Source organism: Miniopterus natalensis, chromosome 8 (genome assembly GCF_054644295.1).
Source record: "Miniopterus natalensis isolate mMinNat1 chromosome 8, mMinNat1.hap1, whole genome shotgun sequence".
NCBI lineage: Eukaryota > Metazoa > Chordata > Mammalia > Chiroptera > Miniopteridae > Miniopterus > Miniopterus natalensis.
This window is the reverse complement of record NC_142088.1, coordinates 70679413-70700655: the sequence shown is the minus strand read 5'-3', so window position 1 is coordinate 70700655 and position 21243 is coordinate 70679413. Positions and strand designations below refer to the sequence as shown.

General features: G+C 47.7%; 1 protein-coding gene across 1 annotated transcript in view; it reads left to right on the top strand.

The window, feature by feature from the left end:
* The first annotated feature begins 422 nt into the window (after positions 1–422).
* Positions 423–21243, top strand: part of GPR39 (G protein-coupled receptor 39) — a 170482-nt gene continuing 149661 nt past the window's right edge. The window contains exon 1 of the mRNA XM_087819438.1: positions 423–1278. Within this exon, the coding sequence (XP_087675564.1) occupies positions 423–1278 (856 nt within the window). The remainder of the gene's footprint in view (positions 1279–21243) is intronic.

Genomic DNA, 21243 nt, shown 5'->3' with positions numbered 1-21243 from the left:
CAGCGCCCGGGAGGGTGCACCTGGGGGGCGGGGCGGGGCGGGGCGGGGCGGGCGCGCCCGGCGGCCGGAGGGGCGCGGAGGCTGCGGGACAGAGCGCCCCGCACACAGGAGCAGGCGGGCGCGCGGGGGCTGCGGGGCGGGCTCCCGGCCGGGTGAGAACCTGCTTCCTCCGCTCTCCCCGCCTCACTCTCACAGGCGTCCCCAGACTCCACCCCGGGCGCTCCCGGTCACTGCTAGGCTGGGCTGCTCCGGGAAGTTTCCATGAAAGCACCTGAAGCACCGAGTTACCTTCGCCAGGTGAGCGCGGGCGCGAGCAAGCCCTGCTGGGTGCCGCCGAGACCCGAGCGCTGCGCTGCGCAGCGAGGCTGAGAAGGCCCTGGACGGGCGGCGGCGTGGCTTCCTTCCCCATGGCTTCCCCCCCCATGGCTTCCCCCGGAGGCCCCGGCGGCGACTGCTCCCACATTATTGACCACAGCCACATCCCCGAATTCGAGGTGGCCACCTGGATCAAAATCACCCTCATCCTGGTGAACCTGGTCATCTTCGTGGTGGGCATTCTGGGGAACAGTGTCACCATTCGGGTCACCCAGGTGCTGCAGAAGAAGGGCTACTTGCAGAAGCAGGTGACGGACCACATGGTGAGCCTGGCCTGCTCGGACATCCTGGTCTTCCTCATTGGCATGCCCATGGAGTTCTACAGCATCATCTGGAACCCCCTGACCACGCCCAGCTACAACCTGTCCTGCAAGCTGCACAATTTCCTCTTCGAGACCTGCAGCTACGCGACACTGCTGCACGTGCTGACGCTCAGCTTCGAGCGCTACGTCGCCATCTGCCACCCGTTCCGCTACAAGGCCGTGTCCGGGCCCTGCCAGGTGAAGCTGCTCATTGGCTTCGTCTGGGTCACCTCCACCCTGGTGGCGCTGCCTCTGCTCTTTGCCATGGGAGTTGAGTACCCCCTGCTGCACGTGCACAACCACCGGGGTCCCTCCTGCAACCGCTCGCTCACCCGCCACCACCGGCAACCCGAGACCTCCAACATGTCCATCTGCACCAGCCTCTCCAGCCGCTGGACCGTGTTCCAGTCCAGCATCTTCGGCGCCTTCGTGGTCTACCTCGTGGTCCTGGTGGCCGTGGCCTTCATGTGCTGGAACATGATGCGGGTGCTCAGCAGGAGCAAGCAGGGCACGCTGGCCGCCAAGGGGCAGCAGGCCCAGCTGCGGAAGTCGGAGAGCGAGGAGAGCAGGGCGGCCAGGAGGCAGACCATCCTGTTCCTGAGTGAGTCCCGGGGGAGGGCAGCCTGGGAGCAGCCCCCCCCCACTCCCTGTGGTCTTCACTGGAAATCTTGTCTTAAAAGTGTACACTTAAGTTTTTGAGGCTGCAGAGGCATTGATCTGAGCCTCTGGATGTGTTTACTGTGTGTTTGGGGGATTAAGATTATGGTGAAAAGAGCACTGGATCTGGAGTCAGAAGGACTGGGGATGTCCCAGACGAGCACCTCTGGGATCTGCAGCCAGTCACAAAGTATCTTGGGTAAAATGGGTCTGATAATACCGAGACATGTGAGGGTCAAATTAGGTAATGCAGGAGAGGTGAAAGTCCTTTGAGAAAGACCAAGTTCTGCAGAGATAAGGAGCGCATTCGTATCTTGTCCCTCTTTCCCCTGGAGAACCTTTCTCAGGCAGTTAGATTGTCTTCCCAGTTTTCTTCTTTGGAGAAGCAAGATTGTCAGGAAAACACTCTCCAGGCTGCTACTTTGTTCCCAGAGGTGATCTCCTACCTGGTCTTAAGAAACTGGGGCTCTCAGACCAGCTCTCCCAGGGTGCGGCTTGAGTTTCTGCTGTGGTGGGTCTGTTCTTTATGGGAGCAGAGAAGCGCCGCAGGGCCACTCGCTGGTGAGCCTGACCCAGAAAATCTATCTGGGATTTGATGGGACCTCCAGAACACACGGTTCCCATGCATAGAAAGCTCTTGTTTTCCAAACATTTGTTGTGATGCAGATATTTAAAGTCAGGCCCTCTATCAGGAAAGAAGAAGCCTCCCATCTGCAAACCCCTAAGCCTGCAAGAGGGGCCTGGTGGCTGCCCTCTGGGAGCTGGGGCTTTAATGGAGACACATAAAGTTTGTGCTAGTGAAGGTTTAAAAAAATACTTTTTAGCAGAAACAAGAAAAGATGTGGGTGTGTAAGTGAAGGGGGAGTTGATGTAACAAATGTTTCTCCTCGGGCCTCTCCCCTGTTCAGTGTGGCGCCAGGAGGAGTAAATCATGGCTCTGTTTGCTTTGCTGTGGGAAACTAGAGTAACAGGTTCCAGGACCAGGAGTTAGACACGAAAGAAAGTTTGAAGGCCATTGAAGAGAATGGAAAGAACCTGATCTTGTCCCCCCCGCTGCCTCTGTTTTCTGGCGTGTCCCTACAGCTGACTTGACTTGTGCGAAATGAAAGGAGGGAGTTTGCCAGTTTTGGATGCCTGCTCTGCATCAGGGGCTGTGCTGGGTGACTTACATTTCCATTTCATAGAATTTGAGGCTTAGAGAAGAGAAGACCTAATTTAAATGCACGTAAATGCAGCTCCAGATTTTCACCTTGCTTCTCAGGACAGGGAAATGACTGGTGAGGGGAAAATGAAACCAAGCAGGACTTTGCCAAGGAAGGTGCTACCTAGATTGGACTGGTGGTGTTGCTGCCTTCTAGGGCCAGCCTCTCTGGAAGTTCAGTAGGTAACTTTGGGGACTTGTGAAGGGCACCCAACCCAACTTAACCTCTCCCACTCACTGGCTGCTGCCCAAAATATTCCAGGAAGGAATGAACATTGCATTTGCTTAAAGCTTCAACATCTGTTGAAAGGCTAGCTCTCCCTTCCCCCAAACACCCTTAGGCATATCTTAAACTTTTAGCAGTAATTTATACTTGAGTGTGAATGAATTCCCTCCCTCCCTCCCTCCTTCCTTCCTTCCTTCCTTCCTTCCTTCCTTCCTTCCTTCCTTCCTTCCTTCCTTCCTTCCTTCCCCGCCCCCCCCTTTTTTTTAGTTCAGGGCACTATCTCTTACTCTAATTAAGAATATTAAGGTTGCATTTGACTAAGGTAAAATAATTGATTTATCTTTGTTCTCTATTGTACCAATCTCTGTGATTTTTTATATTTCTCTGAATGAACATCTCTTCTCTTCCCAGGGGCGACTGTTCCAAGTTAAAGTCAGTCTCCACTCTGTAGCACAAAATCTGAATGCTTTTCATTTAGAGGTGAACAGGACCTTGAAGATATCTCATGCAGTTAGTAATTGTCTGGAAAGAGTTTGTTCCCGCTGCTGCTCTCTTTCCTTCCATCTAGTACTCTCCCTCTTTCTTATAACAACTGTGTATTCATTCATCACCCACTGTGTTCCCCGCATAAAGATTGTTGAATGGCAATCAGGTGCTCAACGTGCGATAATGTCTTGGGAAATTTTGCTCTTTGTATTTAGACCATTTCCTCTGCAGTAGGTTTTCAAAGCAGTCCTTGCAAATGTGCCCCTCTCCCAATGAATTTAAAGAGCTTTTAAAGATAGGAACCTCTCTAATTAACTCAAGTTAGGAAATAAATTAATGGAGTGAAGAGGAAGAAATCATGGCCTGCGTCCTTCAGATTAATACAATGCAATTTACTTTGCGGGTTTCATAAAACGTAAGCTTTGGGGCATTTATAACCAGAACAAATGAACATATAAATTGTTTACAAATCGCTGAATTTAATGTAGTGAGTTAGCTGTCTTTTTAGCATTTCAGTTAACAGATGTATCAAGTTAAAACAAATATTTGCTCATTTCAGACATTTTGCATTTAATGTGAAATGTAAATGATGACATAGCACAAGATGCCTTTGGAGTTCCTGAGGCAATAAAAAAAACAATTAAGGATTTCCTTCCTTGTTAAAAATGCTAACTTCTGCATAACAGAAGTGAAATTCATAAATCTACCCCAGATGAGGAAGTCTCTGTAGAAAATATTAATTTTCCATTCTACATCCTTTGCAATTGTGTCTCAGTCTAGTGGAGGTGCTGGGCTGGTGGAAATGAAACAAATTGGGGACCCTGGGGGAGAGAGATGCTGCAGTGCCTCCTAGCTCTCAATTAATTTGCAGGAGAAAACAAAAATAATGTAACAGTGTACATTTCTGGAAAAGTGGGTCTCTTCATGCCTCTTGTCAGCTCAGTGAGAACTTAGTGCTTGACTCACTACCTTTTTGCAAGGTGATGGCTGGCATGGCCTTGGCAGCACTCATCTGATGCGGGACAGAGGCTGTTGGTCTAAATTCCTGCCCCTTCTGGAGGAGAGGAACTGGTGTATTTGGAAGGGGAAAGAACTGAGATGTTGACTGATTCCTCTTGTATCTGAGAACAATCAGTACCTGAAAAAAACACTCTTAAAGTTAGTTCCTTGAAATGGAGTCCAACGTTTTATGTGAAAAGAGGTTTGTTTGGATTTCACTGTGAAAAACAAAAGTGAAAATTATGAAAAGAAATTTGTCTTATATTTTATCAAACAGGTTATAATTATATTGTAATTCTTATAAAAATTTTCAGAATGAAGTGAGTGTGGCTTTTTGGAGGACATAATTTTTCTGACAAACTGTATGATGGCCTTTGTGTCTGATTTTCTCAGCAAGGTTATATAGAGGGCTCTCCCAAGGCCTTCTGTTAACTCTTTGCTATTTAAATCGCCCTCATTGAGTCACCTGTTCCGTCATCATTCTTGTCACTTTCTCATTCTTTCAGGATTCACTGGTCTAATTTGGCCAGAACTCCATTTGTCAGTGGCTTGATATCTGATTTCCTGTGTTTCTCCTGCTCCCCTCTCATTGCCTTCATGAAATTCTGTACCCTGTATGCAGGCCAAGCACCTCAAATAAAATTAATTCAAAAATCAATCTCTATACCCTAGTGTATATCTGCTGATTACATGGAAATGTATGCCAGGTGCCAAAAATAGTTTTTAAATAGTTGTTTTCTCGTGTAGTTTAAATACTGGCCTTAAAATCATGCCTATGTCATTAATTTTCTTAGCAAAGGCTTTTTCTGTGGTATAAAGGGATATGCCAACTCAGTCTCTCAGGGAAATATTACCAAAATTAGTCATTTTTTAAGTGTAAGATATTATATTGACTCAAATGTTTGGCTGTTTCAGGAAAAGGTTTTGCCTCAAATATTTAGGCTCTCGCCTCTATTCTCTCCCTCCCTTTATTAGTGTAGATGTGCCTGTAATAAATGGCATTTCATGCTTATTTTTCTATTTGTGACATCTGTCATACATTGCAGTGTCCTGTGATCAGCCTGGCAGACAAATGTAATAATGCTGCTTTATTTTTATAATCAGGCTGTCTCAAAGATTTCATTTCTCTGCTGCAGAGATGCATGGTTCTTGTGGAAGGAAATATTGGAATCCCGGTCCCTGTTCATTAGTGAGCCTGTTCATCTGTCTCAGCTGGGGGCTGCCAAAGTGTAGCGAGGCAGCAGAGCCTCAGCTGAGCAAAGCATTCAGCTTATTAATACTACAACCACTCAGAATGAAAGCCATTTGTGCTCTGAGACAGGACAGAGGAAGAATGTTGAATTGGGAGGCAAGGAACCCCATCCTGCACCAGTAGATAAGGTCCTCTGATCCACCACTTAGATGCCATGATCATCTCTCACTGTCTTTTCCTCCTGCCTGGTCTGCAACTCTGGGACAATCCAACTAACTCCTTGGCTATTCACTGAGCACTGGAGAGAAGACTGGTCATCGTTGCTGCTGTAAGTTCCTGTAAACAGATAAGTGTTCAGCCTCACCTGGGCCCTGCTCTGTAGTGGGCACCCTACTTTTCCAACACCTTCAAAGAGCTCAAGCTCCTGGGATGCCTTTTCTACTTTGCTCCCAGAAATCTACTTTCTAGGTGAGGGACCTTGGCCTAACATGTCATCACTGGAGGAATGTTCGCCTCTACTCTTGCTCAGTCTAGGCTGTTCTTCATGCTGAAGCTACTGGGATCTCATTGATGGCCCACCTACAATGCCTTCAAATTCAAGTCCATCAATGGCTTCCCATGGCTCTATGTCAAGGACCAAACTTAACAAACTTAACATAAGGCCCCTCCTGGTTGGCGGCCTCTCCTACTTTATCAAGTGCACTTCTCTTGTATTAGCCTGCTTGGACTGAGTGGCTTAAACAACAGGTATTTATTTTCTCATAGCTCTGGAAGCTAGAAATCTGAGATTAAGCTGCTGGGAGGGTTGGTCTTCCTTGGTTGGCCTCCTTCCTGAGTCCTCACATAGTCCTTTCTCTGTGTGCCTTCAAAGAGAGAGAGAGCACTCTGGTATCTCTTCCTTTTCTTATAAGGACACCAGTCCTGTTGGGTTAGGGCCCACCCTCATGAGCTCATTGAATCTTAATTATCTCCCTGAAACCCCTATCTTCAAATAGTGTCTCATTGGGAGCTTTAACATATGAATGGGTGAGGGGGGCACAGTTCAGTCCATAATACCCTTTAATTGCTCTGTACCACTGGTCCCCTCAATTCCTCCAGCGGTCTATGGCCCAGGTCACTCCTACCCCCTGGCCTTACTACATGCTATTTCCTCTGCCTAGAATGCTTTTCTGTCTTACTCCATGCTCTTCCTGCCCCCACCAGTCCCTTCACCAAGTTGACATCTTTAGATCTCCCCTGGGAAGCTGGCTCATCCTTCCTCCCTTGGAACAAGACTCACAGTTATAATTTTACATCTAATTGTGAGATTATTCAATTGATGTCTCTCTTCCTTCTAGTTACTTGAGGGTAGGAACTATCCCTAATTTTGCTCCCTAACACTGTACCTCCCTCCTAGCACAGTGCCTGACACAAAGCAGATGTTCAGTGAATATTTGTTGACTGAATAAATAAATGAATGAGACTCAGTCTGGAATTGGGAAACAATGTTCTGTTTTCCATTGGGTATGCATTCCTAGAGAAGTTTATCATTCCTCAAAAATGTTCCGGTTAGTCTGAACCTAAAGATGCTTTTTTTTTTTAAAGGGATCTGAGTTCTCCCAAGCCTCTAAAAAGTCAAGCCATCATGGAAGACACTTAAGATTTTATCTCCTGTGAGCAAAGTAACAGTCTGTGTTAACTGGTCCCTGAATATTAGCTTTTACCACATGTACCTGCCAGAAGTAACCATGAAATGAAGGCGACTAGGGTGGTGGTTAGCAATCCCTTTAAACCCTGTTTAACAGGCTGTTAATGCAGTGGGACAACTTTAAAAATTATTTCTTAGCTGGACTTTTTGCCACTTGTTAGGAAGGGGGTACTCAGGAAAGAACATGCAGTAAGTGCAATATTTTGAAAATATTTAAACAATATGTTTTAATTTCCCCCTTAAATTGCATTTACTTACAGCCCACAAGTCTGAGGCATGAGGTTTGTCACCTCAAGGAAGAAAAAAAGCAGATACTGCCTAGTATAGAGGATTGGTATGAATAAAGAAGCTGGATTTCTTGACCTGTTCAGCTAGGCAGTTGTCATGAAAGCTTGGGCTTTGTGAAGGGTGAAAAAGAATTGCTCACCTCTGTCGCTGTCCCTTTAAGGCATCACCAGCCCAGCCTGGTGGACTAGGACAGCCACCATGGGGCCAGTTCAGACAAGGCCAAAGCTAAGGTGTTTAAAATTTCTCCTTGGATGCCACTGAAGGGTTTTAAGGAGTAAAGCAGCACAGTTAAATTTTTGGTGCTCTCCCTGGGGTGACAGTATTTGTTGCACTGCAGTTTGAGTCAAAATTCAGGCCTGGTCATGTTCCCAGAGTGAAAAAGAAATAATTCTTTGTTGAGATGCAATCCTGGTGGAGCAGCTGATGCCAGTTAGTTCTTCCAGCCGTTAGACCTCTGGCTCTTGGTTTTCCCAAGTCTTGCTGTTGTTGCAGCCTGCTGCGGCCAGAGAGTGACTCTGCTACTGATAGCATTGTAATTACCTAGTTATTAATAATAGGAAAGGAGCAAAGGGGGGAAGCCAGACATTATAGGCATGTTATTTGGGCAGCTTCACTGGGAAGCTGCAATTTCACACTCCCCAGGGGACCACCAGTCCATTCCCCACAGATCACTGGGGGAAGGGGTCCAACAAAGGGGAGATAGACACATGCCCAGTGTAGCTGGGGTGACATGGGGAAGGTACATGCCTGTCAGTCACACCTCAAAACAGAGATCATTGGCCAGAATGGTCTTGGCCACTGCAAGCCTGCAGAAATTTGGGAATACATAATCCCCTAAACCAAGGAATTCTGTCCCCGCTCTTGTGACTCTTGGCTCATGGGGCTCTCTTGTTCCTGCTTCCTTGCATTCACCCATATGGCCCATGGCCATGAGGACCCCAAATGCAATGGACTGCTGGACTGCAGCGGGAAACACAAACTAAGCTAGCCTCATGAGGTACTGGACTGCTCCAACATAGAACAGAAACTCTCACACTGGCCGTAAGTGTAGCCCTATTAAAGCCACTGCTATACTTCTTTTATGGCAGGACTGGAGGAGAAGGGACCTTAGAAACTCCGGGATATAATCCCATGCAAATAAAAATCACTCATTCTCCTGTGCGAGTCTCAGAAAATTCTTTTTCTTTGGATATCACAAGAATTCCACTCCCATGAGCAACAGGTGGGGGTGAGGACCACTCCACACTGGTAACACTTCCTTGCAGCCCCTCATGTTTTCCTAGCAGACAGGCCCCAGCTGCCCCAACATTGCTTAGGACAGGAGGCAGCTCTGGGAGCTGAGCTGGGTCACGGCAGCTCTAACTTATCTCTATTGTGCAATGGCCTGCTTGCTCCTCAATAACAATTTCAGGTTCCCGCCTCTTTCCTGAAGGCTTCCTGCTCTGATCTTCCCAGGAATGATGAGCTGTTTTAGTCATCTCTCAGCTGGGGGCACAGCTGTTGTCTCCCTGATGATCTGTGGAGATCCCTGGGATCAGGGACCTTGCACGCTCGCATTTCTTCAGCCTCCCCCACTCGGCTGGGGTCACAGCTGTGCATTGCTCTGTAGGGTGAGGGATTGAAATCCCTGACAGTGGCTGCTGCTCCTGGAAAGGAGGGAAACCACACAAACGCTAATCCTCAGGAAGTCACTTCAGCTCTCCTGCCTTTCCTCTCCTCTATAGGCAGGATTCTGAGATGGTTCCTGAAATTCCTGAACCCTGGTGCACACACACCTGCTCCTGCTTCTCAATCGAATACTAATTGAGATGTTGCAGTGAGGGGATTTTTACAGAAGTAATTTAGGTACCAAGTCAGTTGACCTTAAAAGAGGGAGATTTTCTGTGTGGGCTTAGTCAAGTCACATGACACTTTAAATCTGGGTCTAGAGATTTAAAGACATGAGGAAAGTCAGAGATTCAACACATAAGAGGGGTTTCATGGGAGAGAAATTCTCTATTGCTGGTTTTGAAGATTGAGGGGACCAATGGCAGGGAATGTAGCTCCCAGAGCTGAGAGCCAGCAAAGGAATGATGACCTGAATGAGCTGAGAGGTGGATTTCCCCCTAAAGCCTCAACACCTTGAGGCCCTGAGCAGAGATCTCAGCCCTGCTGTGCCACAGAGCTGTGAGCTAATAAATAGGTTATTTTAAGCCACTAAATTAGTATTCATTTGTTAAGCAGCAATGGAAAACAGACATACTCTCTGAACTCTGATAAGGGGCCTCCAAGGTAAATACATTTCCTGTCTTAGTTATATCTCCCTAGACAGGCCCAATCTCCAGAACCTTCTCTTTGGAAAGTTCTACCTTCTAAGAACTGCACCCATGGACCAACCATTTCTTGATTCACCAACCATTTATTGAGCATCTGTTAAGTGCTTGGTGATTAGGAAGTTTACCAAGCTCCAGGGCAACATAGAATTTTCACTGGACTTTTAGACTCTTGTTTGGGTAATTCAAAATTTGTGGGTTTGTGTGCCATCAGCTGGATTTTTGGAACCCTGTGTACTTCGGTTTTCAAGAGGAAGACCAGAATGGACTGAGTTAGCTATTATGCTTTTGATAGCTTTTTCCCCTCGTAGCCTGGCACTTAGTAGGTGCTCAATAAATGTTTGGTGAATCAATGAATGGACAGCTTTACTGCTTCCCAGATCCTTCCAACTCCAGTGCTGAAAGCAAGTCCGAATAAGAGAGATGTCTCGGGCTTTACCATTTTCTGATGTTAAGGTTTCTGCCAATTGAGAAACTTGACAAAATTTCCTGTTTACACTTACTGTGTGTAAGAGCTACTCTGGCAGCCAGAGGCTTTTTCGACATCTCATCACACTGCTTTACACATCTCAAGGGTGGCGGTACATGGAGAGCAGTGGCGTTACCAGAATCTGACAGATAGGGATCAGGAAAGAAGGCTGCGGCGTCCGATTGCTATTGTACTTGTTAAATGTCTCGCTGGTTATGAAACCAAAGGCAGCGAAATGGGAGTCGGGCCCAGTTGGCAGCAATGAGGTTCATTGAGTTTGTAGAGAAAAGCCATCCTGTTTCTCCAGTGAAGGGGAAAAGGAATCCGGCTTACCTTAGAGATGAAGCACTGCACACGACATTTGAACAGAGTTGGAGTCGCTTGGTCCCTGGCTTTACATGTTGTTTTTCTTTGGAAGATGTGATACACTCAGCAGACACAAGACTTTCTGGGAAATGTGTGGGCCTGCCTTCTATGTGCAGCAATACATAAGGATTAAATATCATGTTAAAATGACAGCTGCATATTTTGTATATTTAAAGGGCAGCTGATGGTTTGTCACTGTTTTTAAGTTCAAGTTTGTCTTGACAGGAGGCAGATGGGAGGCCCTGATGATTGAAGGTTGCCTTCCAGAGGGGGAAGGAGACTTAAGTAGAAGCAGGCTGTTCTCCTTGGGCCTGGGGTTTTTCTTATTAATGAATCTTTCGAAGGTCCGCTTTCTCCAGGAAGCCTTCCTGGACTGGCTTTATCCTGCTCTAATCACTTCAGCAGGTCTTAGCATTTTATTTTGGTGCTTCATTCATCAAGTGTTTATGAAAGCTGAAAATGTGCATTACTGTAGAGATGAAGATGCTGTTTCTCCTCTTCAAGGAGTTTAATATTTCTCTATTTGGGGCATCAAAGTATAGAAGTGGAGCCTTCTAGAAGGAAGCCTAAAAAATACCCTTGATGAAGAGTGGGGAATGTCGGCTGTTGATGAGGTAGACTGGTTCTGGGCTCCAGAACTGTGAATGAGGTGGTTAGCTGGACGTCACCCATCCCAGAGATGTTGTCTCCCATTTTGATATTCACAGTGTGGCCCATGGAGCACCTTGGGAAAGAGCAAAATGCAGAGCATTGGGCCAGGCCCCGCACCTATGGCTTTGGAGCCTGCACTGCAACAGGCCCTGTGAGTCCTGTGCCCCTTACGAGTGTGGGGAGCGCTCATGGGCACCCTTTCATTAGGAGGGGACTCTTTAACTCGGCAGAACAGAGAAGGGTGGATGGGGAGTGACCTGACTCACCGTGTGCAGTAAGGGCTGTGGAGAGCTTGTGGCGTAGCGGTAACAGGTGGGCATTTGCTCCATGACATTTGGGCACAGGAAACTCCACGTTGCTTTTTTTCAAAAAGAAACTTAAACCTGGCTCCAGCCACCATCTGCAGAGTGGTAAAATTCGGTCTCAGTGAAGTTTAGGGGAGGCTTCCCCTGCTCACATATGTAAATTCAAGGGGGGCTCATGAGGTGCCAGAAACTGAGGCATTTGGCCTTTCCTTCGCATTCAAAGTAGTTGTTTTGTTCAGAGTGCTCCCTGTTGCGCCTTCTGCTCCAGAATTTGGCTGCCAAGGATTTGTCAGAGAGCTGGGACCAGCCAGCTAAGAGCCAGCCTGTCCCTCACCATCATGAGGGCAGAGTCATGTCCATATTCCAGAACTGTTCGAGGTCATCACCCATTGAGATCTGAGCTGGGATCTGCCCCCAAAGTCCATGTTCTTTCCCTGAGCAGAGAGATGGGCTCTTAAAAGAGAATGTGCTCCAGCTGGCGCCTAGTCATGTGTGGTAACGGGTGAGGAGGGAAGAGACCATGATGCCAAGTCTGGTGTGCGATTGTCTCATTTTTAGGCTGCCTGGAAGCTTTCGGGCACCTCTCTTATGTTAGGGGACTTTCCTTCTCTTTGAGTCCTGCTTTCTCAAAGTGGTGGTGAGAATCCCTTGCTTTCCCAGAATCCCTTGCAGCCTGGGTGCCACACGTGACCTGGGCTGCATCAGTCATCCTCTCTGGCATGAGATTCTCATTTGGAAGAGAGTGATGGGAAGAGCAGCAGCCACATGGAGCCTCTGGGGACGGGGTCAGTGTGTGACAAAGTGGCATTGAGAGACAGCAATGACAGGAGAGCTAGGGGCAGTGTCCTCGGCCAGGTGTTGGCAGTGTCTCTGCAGTAGGGCCTCTCTGGCATAGTCTGGTGGGATAGTCCCATGTGAGTCTTGGCTGCACACCCAGCTTTCTAGCCCTCCCAAGTATTATGTGAAAAACGAAAACAATAGTAACCTCATTTCCAGTTTAGTTGGAATGAATGGGCTTTGTTGTTTATATTAGGAATGCTGTATGTCACCTAATGAGTAATAGGGCATTTGGACTGGAGTGGGGGACCCAGAGGGAAGCCGTAGATAGTGAACCTAGATTGGAAAGTAGGCTGGGTCAAGTATGGAGGAAGTTGGTAGCTAATCTAAAGGATTCGGACCACATGTGGGAAGCAGTGAGGAGCCATGGAAGGCTTTTGAGAAGAGGGAGGCCACCATGCGCATTGCAGGCAGGGGAGGCAGTGTGAGGAGCGCAGGCGTGAAAGGGGCTCTGAGTCAACAGTGACTGGACAGGTTTGGCCATGAAAGGGCATGAAGGTGGTGGTGTTAACCCTGCCACACGCTGGAATTACCCGCGGTGTGTTAAACAGTGCGCCACTCCATTCATCCAGATCTTCAGGGCTGGGCCCTGGCATCTGTATTATTTAAGCTCTAGGTGGTTCCACTGTGGGGGAAGAGGGAGTTGGAAAGGCAGGCTGGGCCTGGATTTGCAGACCTTGAATTTGGTGGCTGTGCCCAGGTTCTTTGTAAGCCACAGAACCTGACCTTGACTTAAGAAGAACAGGAATTTTCTGGAAGTATAAAGTGTAGCTCACAGAGTCAGAGGGAAGGGTAAACACCCAGCGTGTTCGGGGACCCATGGACATCGTGCTTAGGCTCCACCGTCAAGGAGATAATAGCTTCAGGCATTCTCACATCTTTCTTGTCACTTCATTCAGGTCGGGTTCCCAGGCTCTTACTGGACGGGTTGAGGTGCAGCCACTCCCTGGTGAGGCTGAGAGCAGGGAAGCAAGATGGACAGTGTCAGCAAGACTCCATGGAATGGGAGGCCTGGCCCCATAGGAGAATTGATGCTGTGCCCAGGAAAGTAGGTGACAAAGCCAGGAACAGAAACAGCAGACCCCCTGCAGGGGCCTGTGGAGCTTGGTAATTAGGTCCATCATTACTGAATTTCTTCACTCCAGGCAGACTTTCCTCCCTCTCTGTTCTGGTGTGGTTCCCTCTCTGTATCTTCTTTCCCTTGTTGAGCCCTTGGTGATGTTCCCTGGGGATCAGGTCATCTTAGTGTGTGAGCCAGGTAGAGGGATGGGAGAGGGACCAGCAGCAGAGCCTCCCCCTTCTGAAGTGTAGCTTTTAGGAGGCTGGTTAATGCCAAATCCATGGAGTGTATATCCTGCCTGGGAACATGACTCATTCACCCAGGTCACTGACCACGTATTGGATTGTGGTTTTTCATCATCACAAAATCAGTTTCTGTTTGAACCTTGGCCTGGAGAACAAAGGTCTGTGGCCATGCCTCTGGGTCAGATGTGCCGTCTGCCTCCTTGGGCATTTTCCAGTTATGTCTTCATATGGTAGTAGTCTGGAGTCAAAACTCCTTGTTTCAGATATAAAATCCTGCATTTGATATCAAGGATATTTACATTCAAAATAGGGATTGAATGAGGTGCATTCAGTGCCTTCTGGAAAGTCAAAATATTTTTGAAAAAAGAAAACAGTCATTTGTGAAGAGTTTTGTTTAGACAATGTTTGAGTTTCATGTTGAAACTCTGATTAATCTTTGATTTTTATATCTGCTAGATTCTATCACTGGGGTGGTTGCAGGTAGGGAAGCAGGGCGGCTCCTCTCCAAGGCAGTTCCTCATAGGCTCTTCTCGTGGTGGTGACTCCTGAGTGGATGTCACATGCGCCAAGCCTTCCCTATGGGGCCTGACATGAGCTATATGCACAAGGATAGGCAGAGAGAGTATGACACGTGTGGGCTCCTCAGTGGATGGAGCTATAAGTATGTAAGGCCTCTGCCTTAAGTGGTGTGAGAGATGTCAAGAGCAGTGTATTAGTTTCCTGTGGCTGCTGTAACAAATTACCACAAACTTGGTGGCTTAAAACAATGGAAGTGCATGTATGTTCTCAGTTCTGGAGGCCAGAGGTCTGAAACCAGTTTCACTGGGCAGGAATCAGGTGTCAGCAGGACCACACACCCTCAAAAGGCTCTGAGGGAGAACCCCTCCCTTGCCTCTTATAGTTTCTGGTGGCTGCCAGCACTGCTTGGCTTGTGGCCACATTACTCCAAATTCCGAGGCCAGCATTTTCAAATCTCTCTCTGCTCTGTCTTCACATCACCTTCTCCTCTGTGTATGTCAAGTCTCCCTTTGTCTCCCTCTTATAAGGACACGTCTGATGTAATTTAGGGCCCACACTGTTAATTCAGGATAATCTATCTGTCTTGAGAACCTCAGCTTAATCACATGTGCAAGGACCCTTTTTTCTTATAAGGTATCATTTACAGATTCTAGAGGTTGGGATCTGATATTTTGGGTGAACATTTTTCCGCCTACTATAGGTGGCAAAGAGATGCCAGGATGAATTTAACATGGTACGTATGTGAGCATTGTCTCTTGACTTAAAAGAAATGCTGTGGAACAGCACAAAAGGCACACGTTCCAATCCTCTTTCCATCACTCACAAGTGTGTGTGTGATCTCGGGCAAAGCAGTTCAGAACTTCAGTTGCATTATCTGTACATTGGGCGTACCCTGGCCCCCAAAGGTGGATGTGAGCTTCAATGGGAAGTGTGTGGAGGCCTCCAGTGCAGTGCCTGGCCTAAAGTAGGTCATTAATAAAATCTAGTTTCCTATGGTGACCTTGTCACATTACAGGAAGAATTCTGGATTAGGACTCAAGAGAACTTTGTTTTAGTTCTTGCTGGGCCACTGATGTATCATCTTGAGCCAATCTCAGCTTGTTTCTTCAAGGAAGCACTAAGGGGGTGCACTTGAGGAGTTTGTCTCAAAGTTTCCATAGAAATAACACCAAAGGGGACCTGGGTTCTAGTCTTAAGCACTCCATGGAGCAAAGCCTCTGACGTCTCCTCTTTATTTAAAAGTTGTGTTTCATTCTGTCATATATCATTGCCTGATGCAGTGTAAAAATGTTCCAAGTTCCTTTTCACAGAGTGAAAGTGGCAGCCCAGGGAGGGTGATTCTTCACGGAACATTCTCAGGTGGCCTTAGCTGTGTGCTCCTCTCAGACGGAGAGATTGAGGGTCAGAAGCTCCCTGAGATCCCTCGCTTCTGAATTGTTTGCTTAGGACTTTTTAAAAAATTATCTTAATTAAGCTTATTTATACTGAATTCTCTCCGCCCCCTCGCCTTTGACCTTTATTCTGTGAGAAAGTACTGGACGAACAAGAGTGGCTGCAGGCCTTGGCAGCCCCTTCTGGGTGGGAGCTTTTGATAAATGAACACGATGTTTCCTTCATGCACCTGTAAGGCCAGGGCATTATTGGCCTTGGCGATCGATAGATCAAAATGAATTTTGGGAAGAGTGTCATCAAACTGAGCTCTGTTTCCCAAAACACAAAAAAATCTCTGCTGGGGCGGGGGTGGGTGGAGAAGGAAGATGACTTTCATTCTGAAATAAACAAAGTTGATGGCTTAGACATCACTTACGTCCTGGTACTCAGTCTGAGATACAGGCGCCCGGTAAGCAGTTGTTCCCAGAATCCCTATTCCGGATTCCTATTAAGGCCACAGCTCTGAAATCGTGTTCTCTCCGTTTTGCTCATTTTAATAATAATGAGAACGTTAAAATGACATTTATTCTGCACTTGTCTGCGAGGCGTTCTGAGCACTCTAGAGACAGTGTCCCATCAATCCTCACACAAAGCAGCGGGCGCTGGAAGCAGGTAATATTTGTAAGCATATTAAGCTTAGCAGAGAGCCCCCCAGGCTGGAAGAAGTTTTAGTGATAAAGGATAGTGCTGCCTGGAGGGCAGTAAAGAGGTTGAACCCTGGGTTCTGGGTGGGCTCTCTGCTTTGTTTATCTGTCCCTCTGCTTCAGTTTTCATCAGTCCAATGGATGCCGTGTGCACCCTCCCACCCTGCTGCAGGGTTATGTGGATGGCTGTGATTGCTAAGCACGGTATCTAACTCGTGGGGGTTTTTGAGTACTAAGAGCCTTTTATATGTTCTTGCATTGAATTCTCACAAAATCCCTATGAGATGGGTATAGTTATTTAATCTATGAATAAAGTAATTGAAACACAGAGAGTTTAAGGGACTTGCCTAAGATATCACCGCAATTAAGTGGCAGAAATGGATTTGGCCCAGGCAGATGGGCTCCAGATCTTGAGGTATTACCATTCTGTTAGAGTCGCTTGAACTTAGACATCGCAACCCAGTACACACACGTGTGCACACGCACACACATGTACACACATGCACACAGCAAACCAAAGTTTCACCGAACAATATTCACGCATCCTTACCTTAGAATGTGAAATCCATTTTGGCCTTCTATTCATTTTATTAATAAAAATGCCAACCTGAGCCACTAACTTGATTTTTATGATCACTAATAATTCGTGACCCACAGTTTGAAAAGCTTTGCCCTACCCCATACTGCTTCTTGGATGCTCATGGGAACGAGCTTGGGAAGAGAGGTGCAGGGAAGGTGTGTGAGGGGATTGGAGGGGATCAGAAAGTGCGAGGGGTGAAGGTTTGTGACTAAAGGGGTGTATCTGGGCCTGGGGGTGAGGGCGAGCAGCGGCTGCCTCACTCTCCTTTCTCGCCTTGTACCTAATGGTCTTTGGTGTCTTCTCGGCCCGCACGTCTGGGCTTTACGTCTAAGTCAAACCCAGGTGTTTTCTGTGCTGCCCCGCAGTCCTCAGGCTCTGCCTGGGACAGCGACAGGGATGTTCTTGACTTCTCGCTGACCTGGGCCTTGGCCCCTGTGTGCAGGATCCCTGCTTCATGTCAGAGGCCTTACTCCATTCTGAGTCACTGGTTAGTCACTCTCCCTGCCCTCAGTCACATCCTGCACCCCGAGGGGAGGGAGTCTGCTCTCTGCACCGTGAGGAATCCCCCCTTTCCTCTCCAGGCAGGTCCCTGCGCGGCCCTGAGCATGTGATGTTCAGTTGCTGTGACATGTGGCACAGCCGTGATTAGTGCCAGACGCCAAAATGCTGGGCTGCAGCCTGCATCATTTATAACAACAGCCAAGAGAGTACTCCCCCGCGATTCAGCTCTCCGGTTCCCAGCGTAAATAACCCAGGGCCAGATCGCGAACATGATTTCTCTTCGCGCTTTACCTGGCTGCTTCTAATAAACGCGCGGTGTGCAAGCTGGTGGCGATCAGCAGTTAGCCAGGGAAGCCACAGTCTAGTTAAGGCCTTCCTTTATTTAAAAAAAAAAAAAATCAAGAGAACACCAAAGGGGAGTAGCTACTTTTTTATTTGGTAGTAGTATCTTGAAGACAGGTTAATGTGCAGCTCACAGCGAAGGTCCTGTGGGTAGAAGCAGCCCTTCAGACACACGGAGGCAGAGTCCCGAGAGGCTCCTGGCCAGTGGCGCTGGAGGACAGAGGACTTGAACAGCTCTGTTGACAATGCAGAGTTGTCCTGCGCTCGGCTCGGACACGGCTCCACTGGACAACGTGGGGCTTTCTTACAGGAGATGGATGCCTTTCGGGAGGTTTGAGACTGGCCTTACTTTTTTCCACAGTCAAAATGCTACCACTTACAAAGAGAACAGAAGGTTGAGAAGGAACATGCTGATTGAATGCCTTCCAGAAAAGGGATAATTTGGGGAGACACATTTTAATTTGCTTCAGATGATTGTTTGGGGCTCACTCCTGAAGTGGCTGCATTCCTGTACAGGCTGGGCTGGCTCCGAAGAGAACTGTGATTTAAAGAATCAGAGGGAACCAGAGTGTCCAGCCATTCTCCTGGGAACTCAAATGGGTCTCACAGCACACAGCCCAGAGGGGGCCAGGACCAGTTTTGTTTGCTTGGCCTGATTTGTTTGTTTACTTGAAGAATGTGACTACACTTAGATAACATGGGCCATGTTCAGCTCACCAGGTGTCCCACTTCCTGTGGGGCTGCACCTGCTGGCTTCGCACATTTGTCCTCAAAGGATGAGAGAAATTCAAGAGGTGTGATCCAGGTCTGGGGGCTGCACCAAAGCATGGCAACTGCTTCTGCCCTTCCTGCCCCATCATCTTGTGGCTACAGACACTGGCCACAGAGTCTGTGAATAGCAGGCAACTTTCGGAAGCTCGGCTCTGCTTCTAGGAAAACAGCCAGAGCCCCACTGCTAACAGCAGGTCCCAAACCCCAGCCTCCTCCCAGGGACAGAGCCAAGGCTCAGAGACAGTTTTCTGACAGTGGTTAATTGCAATGAGCACTAATGAGGCAGAAAGTTCTGAAAAACCTTTTCCGTCTGCCCACAATAGCCTGAGCTGTGGCTCTTAGCTAGACTGGGCCAACGGGGTGCTGAGTGCAGAACATGGTCTTTGGAACTGAACTTCTGGGCTCCAATCACCTTCCTGTCCCTTCTTGGGGGTGTGAGCTGAGAGGCACAGTGAGTTGGGTGATAGATTGATTGAGGAAAGGGAAATAGCAGCTGGGATGCCCTTGACATTAATTTGAGTTCCATGAGTGGGTAAGTAAATGCCAACCTGGTGTTTGGATTATTGGCTTGAGACACACAAGAAAGAGGTGCACCAGTTAACAAAGCTCAACAACCCCTGATGTCAGGGTCAGAGGGAAGGAGGGAAGGGATGGTGAGCACAGATAAAGCACTTCAGAGCATATTCTGGTTTGAAACTGTTTTAGTCTTTGGGATTTAAAGGAAATTAATGGTAGGATTTTCATGTAAAAAATAAAAAGAGACTAAAGTAGCTCAGTTACAGCTGGCACCAGGCTGGTGTTAAACAAAAGCCTTCGAGGCTGGAAGTTTTTCTGAGAGTTTATTGAGGGATATGCTAGCCAGAGTAAGGACCAGGTGCTGGGATGTGTGGTCCAAACCACCAGCGTGGGGCTAGATGGAGAAGACATACGTGGCCTCCATCCTGGGACGGATGGGGCTCTTTCATGCAGTGAGTTTAGGGAAGAAAGATGAAAGCATTTTCATTGGTTATAGATAAGGGGAGTGAGAAAAGCTGAAGTGGGGAAAGTAGGGGGATAGGTGTAAAGAAGTAATTGTTGCTTTTGGATTGGTTGTGGGCAGCAGCCTGGAAAGTTCATGTGTAAGCAGGATTCGGTGGCGGCTGGTTGGTGGTGGTCAGCCATTCGTTTTATACAATTGCGGTTGCTGCCTGGAAATTGATTCAGAGTTTCAATGTATATTCAGCAATGTGGGCAGTCTTTTGTTGGTGTGGGCCTGTGGCTGCTTACTCATTAACTTCCCTTGTCTCTCCCTCCCACCCCTGGCCTGCTGTAATTAATTTAGGACATCTCAGAATTTTTCCCTTGTTGATGGAGCTGAGACTTACGTGCCCTGTGTGGGCAAACGTTTAGTGACTCGGGGGATCTGAGCGCGCTAGACTAGCGTTCCATCTGGCCTGCCTTCCCTTCCTCCAGAAGGACACCCTGCTGTCTGCTTTTTGTCTATGGGAATGAAGGCCTTAGCAAACAGAAATTACTATTTAAATTGTAATCTCAGGCAGGCTGCCCAAAATTTCGTAAGAAGCCTGCCTCGAGTGGCTATTACTGTTCTTCATTCCTTGATTCTTTATGAAAATAGGTGTAGTATTCCGGTTGCATGTGAGCCTCTGCTGCAGGTGCACAGGGAGGACCCCTCTGTGCTGCCTGGAGCTTCCAGCCCAGGACAAGAGAAGGGTAGAAAAGCAACTGGGAGGCAAGACCTGCGAGGCATGTGGTCGGGGCAGGCAGCTTTCTGCTTACAAATGTGCTGCATTCCAAAAGTTAGTTTACAAACTCTTGGTTTAGAAACTGGATTCATTTTCCTGCAGAGACCTTTCGTGCACGCCTGCATTTTCTCAGGCAGCCAATATTTACTGAAGGGCCACCATGGAAGAACTGAGAATACCAGGAGTGATAAGGCTTTGAACGTCCCTCAAGTAGGAGCCATCTGTACTTAGCGAACCAACGGGTGGTTAGTGCTGTACACTGGAAGGGGCTACGTAGGGGTGCAGGGGGGGCCCTCATACAGGGAGTTATTAGTACACCTGAATTACTCACTTTTTCTTCTTCATCAGCTCCAAGCTTCCGTTTCTTTAATTCAGCTGTTATGCTGGGTGTTAGGAGGAGAGCAACTTGTTTAAACGAATTTAAATTTACATGCAACTACGACTTGGGGTGGGGGGAACAGTAGTCCCCTGAAAGGAAATCTTTGATGATCTAAGACTGCTTCTCCAGGATTTGGCCCTAGAAGGAGGTTCTTCAGCAGAGGGATGTCTTGCCATGGGCTTTGACTCAACTTACGAATTTCACGTGCTTTTTGAGATTATTTGTTTCAGTCCCCATCACATTCCTCCGAGGCTGTTTCTCCTTAACGGGGGAGTTATCTTTTATTTGGGTTCTAAAGTCAGTGTAAAGGCAAAAAGTCTGTGTACTCACAGTTGCCCTTGAAAGTCAGAAAGGCAACACATTGGAGACCAAGTTACCCTCCTTTAGTCATTCTAACCAAACCATTTTCATTTTGTGCTGGAACAAGTCGCGACTGTTCAGTTGGAAAGCAGGTGAAGTAACTGGGTAGGAGAAACAGGAAAATATGAATCTTGAAGCGCGCTCAGTTGGTTGGGCATTGTCCTGTGCACCCAGAAGTTGCCGGTTTGATTCCTGGCTCAGGGCACATGCCTGGATTGTGGCCTCCATCTCTTGTAGGGGGCTTGCAGGAGGCAGCCAATAGATGTTTTGCTCTCACATCGATGTTTCTCTCTCCCTCTCCCTCTCTTTCTAAAAA